Source organism: Poeciliopsis prolifica, unplaced genomic scaffold, assembly GCF_027474105.1.
Source record: "Poeciliopsis prolifica strain line A6 unplaced genomic scaffold, Auburn_PproV2 SCAFFOLD023, whole genome shotgun sequence".
NCBI lineage: Eukaryota > Metazoa > Chordata > Actinopteri > Cyprinodontiformes > Poeciliidae > Poeciliopsis > Poeciliopsis prolifica.
In genome coordinates this window covers 5,169,930-5,186,557 of record NW_026562398.1, presented here as the reverse complement: position 1 = coordinate 5,186,557, position 16,628 = coordinate 5,169,930, and the positions used below count along the sequence as shown (strand labels likewise).

Genomic DNA, 16,628 nt, shown 5'->3' with positions numbered 1-16,628 from the left:
ATGAGCTCATGGGACTTCCCCACCATCTTGGCCTTGTTCTGTACTTACCTTCTTACATATTGTCTGTCTGAAGAAAGCCACCCTCCCCCCCTTTGACCTTTCCTCCACACATGAGTTTATCATGGAGGATTAGAAGGGACAAAGTGAAACAGAGCCACCGCCGAGTATGCTCAGGTTTGAGCATGCCTAGCAAAGTTCTGCGTCATTAAAACAGTTAGCTGAGAATAAATGTCTATCATCTCTGCTGTGTTTGAAATTGCCTGCCAGCAGATATACTTTAAGCACAATACACTTGAGGTGAACGATTATGCTTCTTTGAATGATAAAACCACAGTGAGGATTACATTTGGGAAAATATCCATCGCTTTATCTCGTTTGATCTTGACTAGTCCACTTGATTGTAGGCACTCACGCACACTCACACTCAGCTCAACACACAGCTGCTTCTGCATGCTGAGTATTACCTACATATCTCCTGCTGTAATAGTAAAATTCACAGCTGTGGGAAATAAGTAGGCATAATCTGGAGAAGTGGAAAGACTCATTAGAAACCTTCCAACACGGGCCTCTGCAGCGGTGCTGCTTCCTTCACAGTACTGCTTTTTGGAAAAACTGACATGGTAAAAGAAAACCTACCCAGGATTCTTTTGGACCTTGCGTAGAATTGGATTTAGGGTATCAGTAGTATTTTACAAGATAACAGTATCGTGCGCTTAGTCCTATGATGCGGCATGTCAATAGAGACACAGTAGAGCTGAGTTTAATTAGGCGTATATATGAGCAACCACTGAAGATGTTCAACTATGTTGAAACTTCAGTTTGTAGTGTGAAAATTCAATGACTCTTTGAGGCCCCCCTTTTAATGGGCTGGGGCCCTAAGCAGAAATGTAGTTTTCTTCTGCCACTGACTCTCTCTGGGAACAGACTTGCAAGATGCAAAATCTGTGAGTTACAGTAATTTTGAAGACAGACCAGAAAAAGAGAGTTTTTCTTCAAGTTAGTAGAAGATGAACTTGTGGATGCTATCAGACCACACAGTTTTTGTGGATAGATATCAGTCAGCCTTTCAGTTCTGCTCACTGCAACTTTATTCCATTTCTTCATTGTAAAACTGCTCAGGCTCCGTCAGGTTTCTTGGGGATTGATTATGAACAGCCCTTTCCAATCCCCACCACAATGAGATTAATATCTGGGCTTTGACTGAGCCACTTCAGAACATCCACCTTGTTGTATTCAAACCATCTCTGTGTAGCTTAAGCTGGATGCTTCAGGTTGCTGTCTAGATGGAAAATAAACATCCTCTGAAGCTGTAGTTCTCTTGCTGACATAAACAAATTCTCCTACAGGATTTTTTTATATTTTGCTGCCCTTTTTTACCTTCTACCTTTACAAGCCCTGTGGGCCTGATGCAGAGAAACATCCTTTGTGGCAACAGCATTTGCAATGGCTTTTCCTTCAGCATGATGCTGCATCACAACACTTCACAGTGATGACGTTGTGTTTGACTTGATGTGCAGTGTTGGGCATCAGTCAAACATAGCAACTTATCTGACAGCCAAAAACTCAATTCAATTTTGGTCTCACAAGAACAAAGGACTTTCTTCCACTTGACCATGAAGTCATCAAACTAGTTGAGCTTTGATATGAGTTTTCTTTAGCAACGACTTTCTTACTGCCACTTTCCCACAAAGTGTGGCTGGTGAAGAACCTGGACAACTGCTGTTGTATGAAGAAAAGACTGTAATTCCTTCAGATTTCAGCTCTTTCTCTAGTCTCATGCTCATGTTTTTTTTTTCTTGTTGTTTATTTATCAATCTCCTCACATACACTTTTCAATAACTTTTCTCTGATTTGACTGGAGTATTCTTTTGTCTTCATGCTGTAATGGACCTTCCAGACACAGCTGTCCTTTTATTTTGCAATAATAAAAATAATCCAGATATTGTTGCTCATGACTGATTTGTAAAAACAATATAAAAGGATAAGACATTCAAGTGTTTGAATACTTTTTATAGAAACTGTACATGACACATCTTTCTCCAAATTCATAAAAGTTTCAGATAAGTTGATTTTATTCATCTGGGATGTGTATATTTTTACTGTGGTGAAAAAAAAATATGAGCAAAATCCAAAATGAACAAAGAAGCTAGATGACATCATCAGAACTGTAATCACCAGTGAGGTATATTGTTTTAGCAAAAATAAACCATACTCTGAAATAATAATTACTCTTGTGGTCTAAAAAAACCAATTTTTCATTTTCATTTTTATTTAACATTTTTGTGCAAACACAGTGAACCTGCGATGTTTTTACTCACTGTCGTACTGCTTTGAGAATCTCAAGCAAGTCCACACTTAGATAGGTGGCATTTGACTCAAAACTGCTTTTTCTCTTTTGATAACTAGATTTCCTCTTGAACTCTTTGCTCTCTGTTAGTGCCAGTGACCGAGGCTGTGGTCGCGAGGCATTCCAGGGGCAAGCCCGCAGCGCTTGTGTGATGACTGCACTAAAGTGTTGAACTCAGCAAGCCACTCTGTTCCCCTGTGGTGCTGGCCTGGTGAGTACCAAGACATCCTGCTGGGCCTGCGGTGGTGTTGGTAACCTCGCATATAAAGAGTGTTTTTTTTAAATAAAAAAGAAAAAAAAAAAAAGGAGAAGGGGAAAGTTCTGTGCTGTGATACCAAGTGGTTTCATGTATAAATCTGTCACACGATCGGAGTTCAGCTTCTTACACATTTGAGGTGTCCCTGGCTTAGCTTGTGGCAAACAGCATTTGCAATGGCTTTCTCTGAAGAAAGGGTTTCATGACAGCCAGGTTTAACGTGAAGCTAACCGTTGTTCCGCCAACGGTTAGCTGCTACAGACTTAGCATTGGACAAGGTTGTCCTCATCCAGGGTATCATTTCATCCAGACTTGAAGACAAATTTTAAACTCAAATGGATTGTTTTGGATGTTTTGAATGAAGCTGATTGGACTGTGTAATGTGTACACATTTAAAAATATATCTATTTTTATTTTGTTTTCAACATTTTTATTTTTTGCTTTAATTGTCCACTACTTTACTTCAGTCTATTAAAGCCCCAAAGGAAATGCATCGTAGTTTGAGGTTGCAACCTTGCTGTTGCCTTTGTGCATTTCACATGTCTGGAAGGTGTTGCATAAAGCTATCTCAGTCTCCATAAATTTCAGTCCAATTTTACTTACTAACCATGGAAGACCTTTGTTGCTCTCCTGACACCTTCTTCATTCTCCCTTTGCTCTTTACCTAACATGCAGCCAAAGTCCTCTTCATGAAGAGAATCATAAATTAAACATCACCTATGTTTCCCTTGCGTGTCTGTCGGTGTAAAAAATAGCTCGTCTCGGTGTGCTGTGTGTTGCCCGTGCACAGCACTCTGCCTTTAATGGCTTGTTACCAAGAAAAGTGTGCTGATCCTCCGCAGCAACTCGTGCTCGGTCTCGGCTGTAACTGTGCACTGACTTTCTCAAACTCCCAGAGTGGCTGTGAGCTCATTTGGTTACACAAGTGCTCACAATTACCCTGAGATTTGGCCATGGGGACAAGGGATATTTCTATATCCCTGTCGGATGTTATTTTAATTACACCAAACTGCTCGACTTTGTGCTGCAGATTCACATGGATTCTTTCTTCTTCTTCAGAGGCATCTCTGAAAGTTTACCTGTAACCAAGTTTATTTCTGGCAAAACAGAAGAGAGTGGCTTGTGAAACCATATTAAATCACATCTTGTATCAAGGCTTTTAATTTAACTTAATTACATTAACTCAAGTCATCTTTAAAGCACAGGTAATGACAACATTCAGATAGGAGGAAAGATAATAAAAATCTGCCTCGAGCCTTTTAGGTTTGTGTGTGTGTCTTTAACTCTCTGCGAGGCAGAGCTCTTATCTCCAATCAGCATCATTGTGAAGCCCTAATTATATTTGATTGAGTAAAAGAAATTACACATGAGAAAAGGGATGATAATTATAGTGTAGAAATCTGCGCGCACCATAAAATGCAAACATAAATGCATTAACACTGCTGATTAATTTAGGTGTGAAAGAGGCGGCAGGTGTGAGGATGCAGATGGTCTGAATGCGTCGATGCTGCCTGAAAGGAAACTCGTCAAAGATCGTTCTTTGATTTGGGGGTTAATTTTGTGCTCATAATCAGGCGACTGCGAATATAGAGCATCTTTAGTGCAGCAATTTTCACTCGGGAAGCTTTAATGTCCTGCTGTTGTCCTATTTTAAAAGAAATGTTCTTTCATTAGAAAGGCTCTCACTATAAGTCACACCAGACTGAGGAAGCAATTCATTCTGGGCCGCACTTTAAACAACCGCTGCAGCCCATTCTACATCTTAGCTGAACATAAATAATGCATTTTTAATGAAAATCACTGGTAAATACAGGTAGCGAGCTTTACAACAAATTTCTTACAGAAACATAATCTTAATCTGAAAAATAGAAAAAGAATCCAGCCCTTCATTTTTTTTTTACTTTAGAAAACCTTTAGAAACTACTATACATGAGGTTAGGGTTAGGTTTTTTCTTATTTTTTTTGTCTTAATTTCTCCATTAAGTCTTTCAACATGATCCATGCTCCTAGCTTTTGACTGCATTTTACACCTCATGATAAAAGATCACATTTACAATGGCATTACTGAAATAGATTAACTTTTCGAAGATTTTCCAAGCACCTGAAGTTAATGTTGGATTGCTAAGTAATTGTAAAACAATCTTTATTGAATGGAAAATGAAAAAAAAAAAAAAATCCCTGAACATGTATCATAAGAAAAGGGGGCCCAACAGAAGTTCTGCTCTGGGCCTCATATTACCATGGCTCGCCTCTGTTTTAAATGATCAGGTATAAATGCGCTCTGACTGTTTAGTTGGCCCAGATGATGATGATCTCCACGCCTTACTGGGTAACTGCAGAATGCAATCTCCAAGCTATTACTTTTTTCATCTGAGGCGTTTATAAACCCATCAACCCCCCCCCCACCACCACCACCTTCTTACAACAATTGCTTTTTACCAAAGTCCCGTGACGGCAATTTATGTTTTTGCGCAGGTGCACGAGCCGGACCCGCACCTCTGCGCACGTGGGAACCCCCTGCTCACCTTGAGCCCAGCCAGCACCTGCGTATAAGTTCCTGCAGAACAAAAAAAGAGAGAGAGGAAAAGAGAGAGAGAGAGAGAGAGAGAGAGAGAGAGAGTCTGAGGTAGGAGCTGAAGCGTCGGATGAGTCAAGAGCACTGATCGGACGCTCCTTCCTCTCTCCTCCCCCTTTAGACCCCGTCGAGCACTCCATCTCTCGCTCCTTCCTCCCCCCTCTCTCTCTCTCTTAAATTGGCACCGTCTCTGGGCTCGAACCATGATAACAGAACGGGCTTATTGCGCTCCGCGTTGCAGGGCTCTCCTCAACCCCGATCCCTTCAAACTGAAATAAGAAGACGTTTAGAGGAGAGAGAGGGGGGAGAAGGACATACAAAAAAAGAGAGGATCGCACCGTATCCTGTCAGCGGGTGCTCAGGAGGAGTAGCAAGACACTATATTTCTGCCACACACACCCTTCTATGTTCTGTGTGCTCCTGCGCATCGCAGATCCCACAAAGTCTTCCTGTCGTGTTGAACTAAAGGAAAAGTTAACATGCATCTGCATGCTTTGGTCCGCGCAAACCTTGGATTTGTGGGTTTCCTTTTGGTCGCCTTTGTCCAACAGTCAGCTTCAGGAAGTAAAACCACTCAAGGTAAGTTGTCGCCTCTAAGTGCCTTTCATTTTACTAATTGCAGCCGATCATGTGCCTAAATTAGTTAATCAGACTGAAAGCAAACACGTGTCCAAACCACTTAGAATCAATATCAGGGGCGCTTACAGAAAGTTTTCAAAACGGGTGGCCAGATTTCTTTTTTTTTTTTTTTTTGAGGGGGTGGGGGGCAAATAATCTTGGTGGTGGCACTTAACCAAAAGCCAAAACTAAGATTGGTTGTCATCAGCTAGAAAGAGGGTTAAGGAGCAAGGCTGGATTTATTCTTACTTAAGAAGCATTCGGACAATTTCTCCTTTATCCGTTTTGTAAAATGCATGAAAAATAAGTAAATGAACCATTTTACGCCTATTTTATTAATAATTTAAGATAGGAAAGTCAGTTGGGTTTTTTTTTGTGCCCACAACTACTAAGTAATAATTAAAGATGCACTGATCACCCTTTTCCTGGCCAATACCGATTTCCAGTGTTCTTTTAGGTCTTTGTTGCTGATACTTTTTTTTTTTTAATTGATTTGTATTTTTTGTTTTATTTTGTCAACAAAAAATAAAAATGGAAAGATTTCCCACATTTTCACATTGAACTTTTGCCTGATTGTAATTCAACTCAGAAAAGTCGGTGTTCATGTTCCTGGATTATGTGTTTCTATAAAATTTAAAAAGCTACAAATGAGATTTGGTTGGGCAGAAAATTTATTAGCCAGGCATTATTCATAAAACATTATTTACAGATTAAAAGCAACAAAGCATATTATTATTGTTAAACGATATAAAAAATGTAAAGTAAAATGTATAATTGATAAAATGCATTCTTAAATGAGAGACTGGTATGAACCATGCAAAAAACAATAATTTTGGGAGTCTAACCCAAAGCTAAGTTGTGAAGTTCCATGTTAATCAAAAGAGTGGACAGTGTTGGCACCGCAGATCTGAATCAGGCAAACCATGATTACTTTGAAACGCAAATTTATAGTTTTTCAATTCCAGTTTTTTTTTTTTGGAGCAGATGCTTTCTGTTTATTCTGCATCTTATTTTGCAATCATTTAATTGCTTTCTATTGTCGTTCGTGCTGTGTCGATCTGCACAGTTGCTTATATTTATGATGACTTGCCAAGACAAAACAAACAAACAAAAATACACAATGAGACTGAAATTAAGTTTTGTTTTTCTGCGACTTTGCTGTTGTTGGAATGAAGCCGCTTGCTTTGATCTTGAGACGGCATCGGTTGTGTGAACGGTTGCATTTCGTAGGTAACCCTGAAGGTAATTGTAGCAAGAATACGGGGAGGTATTTGTCACAGTCTAGACAAGTATTTGACACCAGCCTGCAAGACACACACACACACGCACACGCAAACGGTGGAGTCTCAGTCTGTCAGACAGTGCAGCTACAGTGCTGTCCTCCTCTCATCTTGTGTGAGAATTCATTCAGACCAGACTGACCCGACCACCTTACAGGAACAAGAAAAGACATGGTGTAAAACCTTCAGCTCTCTGATCCTCTCCTCTTTCTCATTCCACCCCCTCTCACAGGTTTTCAACACTTAAATTTCTCACAATACAAAAGCCGAGCAAAGCTACCCGAGTATTTGCATGCAAAGACACATGGTTTGTGTGTGAGTGGCTGATTGTGGTCAGTGATGTTTTGCACTCACAGAAAGACATCTCTCGGGCGGTCGACAAGGCAAAAAGAGAGAAAAAGAGAGAGAAAGGGGGTGGGTGACTATTTTGCATCCTGGGTGGTCTGCCCCCACTTGTGGGAAAACTCAATATTTACATTTTGCAATTAGAACTACTTTTTTCTCACTTTATTCTCCACAACATCGATTACACACTTCCTTGTAGCGTGGAATGCTCCTTGGGAGCAAGCAGGGCTGTAATGGCATGCACCTGTTTGTTGGTCACCGAGTGAAATGCTCCGGACGACCCACTTGATCGACTTCTCCTCTGGTTCCTGTTTATTGGTGCAAAGCGTGCTCCTTTGCTGCGGCTCTGAAGCTATTTGTGAGCATGTTGTGGCCCTAACTGCAAATAAATATTGTGATTTAATGCTGATGACAACTCCAAGATGCTGAAAAGTCTTCAAAAATGGAAGTGGTTTAAAGAAAAAAAAACAGAAAGAGAGATGAACAATAGCTGGATTAAAACAAACAAAAAAAATGCAATTTATCGGTTGAGTATTTATTCAGTGCAGATGTTGTCTTTCATCAAAGTCATTCTAATCATGGCACTGTTTCTGGCACCAGCCATTACTCAAAGAAAAAAAAGGGAGTGGGAGAGCAGAGGGAGAGAGAAAGAGACAGGGAAGATTTGAGGATGTGGTGGAGAGAATGACAAAGAAGTGGAAAAATGAGAGCAGGGGAGATTAAATGCACAGAGAGAGGAGCTACAAGTGAGCAAAGAAAAAAAAGGGAGCTGTACACGTCATGGCAAATCACTTTCCCCTCGAAGGGAGTCAGGATCTCTTGCGGTGGCACCAAGGCAACGGTTGGTGTGGGGCTGACATGCTGCTGTGGCTGGCTGTGTTGGTGTAACCTCTGCTCCGGGGCCCTGAGGGTCTAAAGACGCAGAGCTGCCGGAGTGGGGTGGAAGGCCACATGCAGGCCCTGACAAACTGTGGGAACCGAGCGGCCTCAGCAATATGAGGCCCAAGTGACGGGGAGGCTTACCTTGAGATGCTAACTGAGTCTGCTCTGGCTGGGTGCGATGGAAGGGAAGAAATCCCCCAACGCTCACTCACCCCTCTCCTCTTGCTTTGTTTGCTTTGTCCCTGCTTCCTCTCCTTTGCACTTAATGAAGGAGCCATGCTTTTTCTTAGTCAAACGCATCCAGTGACTACATTACACCCGCTCTGTCAGCCATCGCAATCATTTCAGATAATGATTAGCAGAGCTCCATTTCATTCTTCTTTATCTTCTGACATGACCAGATGTTCAGCAGGTCTGACCGCAGCGTCTTTATACAGTGACTCTTCCAACATTTGGGCAAAGTCACGGATTAGTTTCTGGAACTACTGTGAACCAAAAATGCCTGTTGCTAACACTGTTATCTTGCTGAAAGAAAGCAACTGTACTTTTCACTCATGTACAACACAGACAAATACAGTGGTTTGGACATGCATTATAAGGTTTTCCCCAGAAAACTTGCTAAGCCTGGTAGTTGGAGCGCTCTGCAGTCAATCATCCAGTGGCTCACTGTGTATTTAAGTTTGAAAATGTTTAAAGTTAACAGGAAAATTTGAAAATATCACTTGATAATTATGTGTTATTAGAAGATGGATATCTGAACACAAGCTCTAAAGTCTTTAAAAATGCAAACATTAAAAAAAAACTTAAATAGGCAATTCTAAGCCTGGTGGGGGCACAAGTAAAGCCTGGTGGCCCTCCAGGCTTATAACACAGTGGCGAAACCCTCATTATATTTAAATACACTCCATAGAAAGATGTACAATTTTGGAGGCAGATTTGTTTTTTACATTAAATCAGACAGAATTTTTCTTTGTAATTCAGATTACCAAAGCATTTATATTTGCTAGATGCTAGGTTGACAAGAGAAATAACTTTTAGGGATTTTGTTTTATTACTTTCAAGCAGTTTGCAGTATTACCATTTCTTTCAAGTACATTTGAAACACACTTCACTTAAAACACACACATGGCTACCCAGTCAAACCGGTCTATTGTTTCAACTGATTGACAGTGTCCAGCAACAAACTATTCTAATAAAAAGAGGTTGTTACAACCTTTGAAGATCCATAATTATTAACGGCAATGAGAGTTTAAAAAAAAACTAAACAAAAAAAAAAAAAAAAAAAAAAACACTTTTTACCCTTTTGGCCAGATTTTATCTCATAAAAATGCAAGGAATAATGTTTTTGTTCTTCTTCTCAGATATTTTCAGCAGCTTGAGGTGTAACCATAAGTACAGCTGTTTTGAATTTTAACATTTTAAATTCTCATCCATTTCGCAAGGGCTGAGAATAAGACCTCCCTTGAAACAGCTTGGTATGAAACTCTCTTTTTATCATCTCGTCGTCATTAAAGACTGACTCACAGGAACAGTATGATAAAACTTTTGGTGTTTTGAAACACAAACTGTGACAAACCTTGACATCTTCAACTGGCCCATGTGTGCATATTGGAAAGTTTTCTCATAATTTTCTTCTAATTTGGCTGCTGAGTGTCAGAATAAGGATGGAAGACTCCTTCCATTCATAAAGCTTTGACATTTTTATGACATGTAATGTTGAAGGGATTGCAAGAACCTTCCGTTCTTAAGCATAAACTTTGTTGTGATCTCTTTGTTTGGGTTTTCAGTAGACCTTTTATTTTTTTTTATCTAGAGTTAGTAAATCTGCTTTATCTTAATTGGTTACTCTATGTAAGTCTGAATATATTTTATTTTTATGAGTACCAAGCGTACTGTATGTATGACAGTCTGGACGAGCATCTTCTCCTTGAGATGCCATCCTTGTGTCACTTTGTTTAATTTTTAAATACTTTTTTAACAAGCAATATATGTTTTTGAAAAATGCATATCTTCAAAAAAATTTAAAATCTCCACTTTTTCACATTTTGTCACACTGAAACACTAAACGTCAATAGTTTAACCAAAAAAAAAAAAGAATGGCACAGGAATGTGATTTTAATTATTTTCCTAATGAAAATCAGAAAAGTGGAAGGTCTAGAAATATTTAACCTTTCTGACACTAATAACTGAAACTAGTGCAACCCACTGCCTTCAGATGTAATCCAGTTGGTAGACGTCAATCTGTATATTTAGCCTCCATTTAATATTAGCAAAAAAACTTTCAAGATTAAAAGATACAAAAACAGGTAAAAAAATAAATGTGTAGAGAAGCTTAAGCCTCCTATTATCATCATGAGTCAAAAACGTGCAGCAGTAATGACAAATTGACATATGACAAAGGAAAATAGTTTTCAGTGCTTTTACACCTTGCAAGACACCTGAACTGACAGGCCTGGGAAGGAAGGCCTCCATCCAAAAAGAAATTAAAGAGGCCATGCTGCCTTTGGAGGAGCAGCAGAGATCAACATGTATATAAAAAAAAGTCTCTCTACAAGACAACCATTAATCTTGTCTTCATAGAAGAGTGACAAGAAGAAAGCCATTATTACAAAATCTATCATTCCCATTTGCAGTTTCCACAAACCATTAAGGACAAACGTCAAACGTTTGGCAGAAGGTTCTGTCATTTGATTAGATCAAATTGTAACTTGTTAGGCACATGCCAAATGCATGTGTAGCAGACTGCACATCAGCTTGAACACTGTCTCCACAGTAACGTATGGCAGTAGCAGTGTAATGATGTGGGGACACTTTACTTTATCAGCACCAAAGGAGCAAGTCGACATTGATGGATAGTTCAAGAGAGCCAAATACAGAACATTCTGGAAGAATACATGCAGCCTGCACTACAATGGTGTCATATTATAGAAAGTCATGTTCATGTGTCTGGATAGCCTAGTCAAAACCAAGACTGTAATCCAATGGCTAAAATTGATGTTAAAAGGTGGTCCCAGCAGAATCTAACTGAGCTTGAACTATTTAGTTAAAATGTCAATCTGTAGATGTATAAATCAGATGGATAGCTAGCCTTGCACACTTACAGCAAAACTACAAAGCAGTGGTCTCCAAAGTATTGACTTAGTGGCCTAAAAAGAAATGCATACTACACTTTTTAAATGAAAACATGCCTCACCTTCCTTTTCACAGTTATGCGCTACATTGGGTTGGTCTGTTACTCCTTACAAGATGTATGTAGGTTTGTGCTTGTCATGTGAAAAAGTTCAAGGAGTACCAATACTTTTTCCAGGACATTTTAAAATAAAGTTTTTGACTTCATATTTATGCTCTTTGGTTGAAAGAGTTGAAGGTTAAAAAGCTCATTCAGACAGAGCTTTACTCCTGCCAATCGCTGTGGCCTTGAACTCAGTAGATTGTGCTGTTTATCAGAAAGGGAGGAAAACAGACTGGCGGCCAGAGACTGCCTTCAGTTATGCCGAGTCGTAATGCCTCGACATTTGGACACCATTTTAACGTCTCTCGTCATATTCACTTTTCATTGTATTGACTGCATGTTTGCAGCTCTGTCCCCTCACTGTCAAACCTTCCTCAGAGAATTACTTTGCCTTTAAAACAAGCAGACGTAGAAGTGCCTACTTGTCTGCTTAGGTGTCATGCACAAATGAGAAACAAAAGATGTTCTTCATTCAGGCTTTCTTGGAAGGAAATGCTTCCAGGAAAACACAGATTACATATATTTTTGCAATCAGTATACTGGAGCTTTTCACATTCTCATTATGATCAGAGCACTTGAGGTAAGTTCAGCCTTGATGTGACCCCCGGTCACTCTCTGATGAGTGGGTGGAGGGTACCAGTCCAGATTCTCTTTAGGCAGAATTTAAATGTTAGCATCTCATCTGTTTCTTTAAATCACCCTTCTGGGACAAATAGAGCTTTATTGAATTGTTTGAAACTTTAGCTCCACAGAAGCTGTGGATGTTGTTGATGAGAAGAGAGACTTTCCCTGTATTATCCTGGCATGAAGAAAAATTCAAATCTTGTCTAAAGCATTAAATGTATGACTGATCCTTTTCTGTGCAAATGTTAAAAACTCTGGGTTCAGGAAACTAGATTTTTCCACAGAATGCTAACAATTGCGTCAAGTCAATATACTTGCTAAGATATTAATGTATCTTACTGCTATGTTACAATGTCAAGTTTCGAGGCATCTCCTCAAAGGCTGTTTATCATTTGTTATAATTCTACAGTGAAAGGGACATTATTTATGTTCTTTAAGTGAATTTATTTATATATATATATATATATATATATATATATATATATATATATATATATATATATATATATATATATATATATATATATATATATATATATATACATACACACAAAGTGACATGTGTTGTGCATTTGTATTCATCCCCAGTGAGGGAAGTGTCTACACTCTTCTTTTCTAAAATAGCCGAAGCGCTGATTGCATGCAGATCGTCTGCAAACAGAAATTTTCATCTCTTGCCAATTCTCAATTAGATTTAGACACTTGAAGCTTTTCTTGGAACTGTGTCATTCTTGTTCTGACTGTGTGCTCAAAATTATTGTCGTGCTTGAAAGTGAAGTTGTGTCCCAGTGTCTTCACGCTCTTAAAGATTTCCTTCCAAGATTGGCATCAATTGGCCTGTGCAGCTTCATCTATCTTTTCATTAACTCGAGCCAACTCCTCTCCCCCTGCTCCACAGCATAATACTACCACCAACATGTTTTACTGTAGGGCTTGGTTGTTCAGTATTAGTTCCTCAGTACATGGCGTTTTGCATAAAGGTCAAGAGCTTAACATTTTGATCTTATTTGACTTGAAAATATTTTTCTGCAGAAAAAGTTTTTGTTCTTTTCCTACACGGCTTATAGCAACATGCAAAGTTGACTCATTATTGGCTTCATTGAACAATGACTTTCTTCTTTTCACTCATCTCTACTCTAGTTTAAGTCCAAGCCTTGCTCTGTCTGAAGATTTTTCTTTATAGGTGTTGATCACTTCAGCTCCTCCAGAGCTGCTTTTTGGGTTTTAATGTGTCTTTGTAGATCCTTTCTCTTTATTTGGTCTGTGAGCTGCCCAAAGATTGATATATGTTTTTTAACCTGACCCGGCTTTAAACCTCTCCTCAACTTTGCCAGCCTGAGGTGTCTTTTGCTTTCCTCGGCCTTCATGATATTTGATCACGGATATTTTCTGAGGGCTTCACAGAACAGCTAGATTTATACTGAGATTAGATTACACACACGTCGTTTTACTATTTTCTCATTAAATAAATTAGGTGGATTGGATGAATTTGTCTATTACAAAAATTTCCAATATAAGATTTCAAGAGTGTATTTGCTTTGTGACTACGAATACTTTTGCAAGGGACTGTATTTAACTTGCTTTTTTTCCTGTGGTAATTGCACACATAGGTGCTTTAAATAGGAAGTGATTTCTTTTCTTCATGTATTAAAACCATAAGCCTAAATCTCCGCTATACTTATTTAAAGGTTGTTTGGGTTAATGAAAGATTAGTTACATATAATGTCATGTATTAGTTTTCTCACACATTTATATCTGATAAGACACCAGCTTTATTAAAAAGGGATTGAACAATCACAAAGCAATTAACACTCCTTTGTCTTCCTTGTCATATTTAGCATAAGTAGATTTCTTTTCAGTACTTCACCTGATAGATCTTTAGAAATGCGAAAAAGCTGAAACACAATCAAAATGCTTTTATGCTTGTTTTTAAATTTTTTGCTTGGCCCAGAAACTGTTTTGCAGCTGTTTTTTTTTTTATTTTGTTGTTTTTTTTTGTTTTTACCTTGCTGCAAATCAAAATAACAACGGAGGATTGCAAAGATATGTTGAACTTAGCTTTTTTGAGATGTACTTCTTTGCTTTTCTTTGATAATTAGAAATGCTGTCATTCCTAATACCTTGTGCAACTTCCTGAAACCAGGCAGAACAAAGACCTTGTTTATTCCATACACAATCCAAGGTTTTCCGCTCGTTTGCTCAGCCTCGCTATTTGAATAAAATGTAGGGGCCGATGTCAACATGCAGTTTAGTAAAGCTCTGCAGAAACAGTTTGAACACAGAAAGGAAATCGCATCTCAACCTTCCATTTATATAATTTAACAATGGAGAGGCAATAAAGTTGAAATTTCCAGACTTTAATTTGTTTATATCTATATTATGTTGGTTCAGCAAACAAGTTCATCAATTAAAGAGATGGTTTATATATTCAGAGAAGTGGCAATGCCACACAGTTTGTGGGGGAATGAATTCACTGTATCTTTTCCTGGGCTGATGACATTTGCTGCATGTCTTCCTCCTCTCTCATTACCCACTTTTCTGTCTGAACACTAGAGTCAATAAAATCTTTAAAAAAAAAACACAAAAAAAATTGGTATCTTAATTGTGAGACTGACATTATAAAATCAAACTACATCTGGCATAACGGAAGCAATAAAATGGAAACAAGTTTATCCTGAAAGGACGTACTGCTGTGTTGTGTTGCATGTCTTACGGATGCAGAGATGGGCACCAAGGCGCTGGCACAAATTCTCCAGCTTCCTAATGACCTGTTTTCTCTAAGCAATATGGCATGGACCAGTGTTATTTGGTATGCTGTGTTCTGGTCTGACGTTTTCAGGAGATTGCTAGACTCTCATTGGGCAGGCAGAGTTAAACCCAAACATCTAACTCACTAGTAAATCCTGTTCTTGCACCCTGAATAACTGAAGCTCGAAGAAGCATTTTCTTTCGCTGTTGCTGGAATATTCCTTACAACAGCATGAGATTTTTTATAAAAGTACTTACTTTACATCAAATCAGTCATGAGAAAAAAAAATACAAAAAGAATGGCTTGAATGTGTATGGAAACAAGATGCATAGCAAGGTCTAATATTTTTATCAAACAACTTGCAGTCGAGCTGGAATAAAGTTTCATGTCAGCTGAACTTCTGAGATCTCTGCTGAAGATTTTTATCCTCTTCTACTTACATTTTTTTACTTTAAATATCAGAATGTTGAACGCATTCAACATTGTCATTCAACAACTTCACAGCTTTTTCACACACCATTGTGAAATGGTGCTTGTGAAATTGTACATCAAATCCAATGTCATTGTTAAACATTCAAAATCAGAAGGCTGAATGGATTTGTTGTTCATACTTTTAGGTAGAGTTAGAGAAAATAGATAAAAATACAAGATTGATAACATTTTTGTTTAACAAGACAGTTTGCTATATAATTTAACATTCTCAATTCCTCAAACCCCAGAGTAAGAATCTGAAATTATTCATGCCTGCTCATTTCCTCCAATTATCTTCACGCAACACTATGTTTCGATTGCTTAAATGTTCAAAATGTGTTTCTTGTTCTTTTATCATGTAGCTTGTCATAATCCACCTATTTCGATTTCTAATAATTGCCAATCCAGTTGATTTGAGAAATTATTCCTGGATCTGAGTCTCAACCTTACTGCCAAATGGTATGCAATGATCACCAAAATAATCAATAATGTTAAAAATCATCATCTCTTTGGTACAGTAGAACAACTACTTCTTTCTATCTGCACATATTGAGCCACTGCTAAAGAAAACCATAATGTGTTGACACAGTAGATACCCTGCTATTGAAAGCTTCTTTCAAGGTACCTTTCCCTCCTTTCATTTTACAGAAAACCAGTTTACCAGCAGCTGGTGAGACCTTGACAACCGCGATGTGTTACTTTGGTACATCCACAACAACTTTGAACCCAGCAGTTTGGAAAAGCATCAAGGCTTTACAGTACAGAAAAAAACAGAATGCACTGTAATCTAAACAATGTGGTCCAAATGATGGTTCTCTTAATGTGGCATTGTGGTTTAATATAGAAAACTTTCCTCTGTCACGCTATCCATGGCCTTCCTGTGCATATGTGGTAGTTTAGTGATAACATCCCTGTTGATGAATTGGTACTGGTCACTCTGACCACCATTCATGTATTATTGCTTGGATGCAATATTACATAGACTAGAACATTTCATGTGAAATGTTATGAAAATTCTGCCTTCAAATAACCATTTAGTCTTAAACTCATATTTTGGTACCCCTGTATCTCAGCCTAAGACTTGGTGAGACCTCAAAGCCCCCCCCCCAGCCAAACTCATCAGGTCTTAGATTATTAATACATACAGTGGTCGTATCACAGACTTTGCATTTGTTTTCATGTTTTATGACTTACTGATTGGGGAACTGTGGAGAACATCTCAGATGTTTCTCCATCCGTCCTTCCTTCT

At 38.5% G+C, this 16,628-nt stretch overlaps 1 protein-coding gene across 2 annotated transcripts in view; it reads left to right on the top strand.

The window, feature by feature from the left end:
* Positions 1-5,286: 5,286 nt before the first annotated feature.
* scube3 (signal peptide, CUB domain, EGF-like 3) overlaps positions 5,287-16,628 on the top strand; it is a 101,694-nt gene continuing 90,352 nt past the window's right edge. For both annotated transcript variants that reach the window (XM_055046212.1, XM_055046211.1), the window contains exon 1: positions 5,287-5,757. In XM_055046212.1, coding sequence (XP_054902187.1) covers positions 5,658-5,757 — 100 coding nt within the window. In that variant the 5' untranslated portion in view covers positions 5,287-5,657. The remainder of the gene's footprint in view (positions 5,758-16,628) is intronic.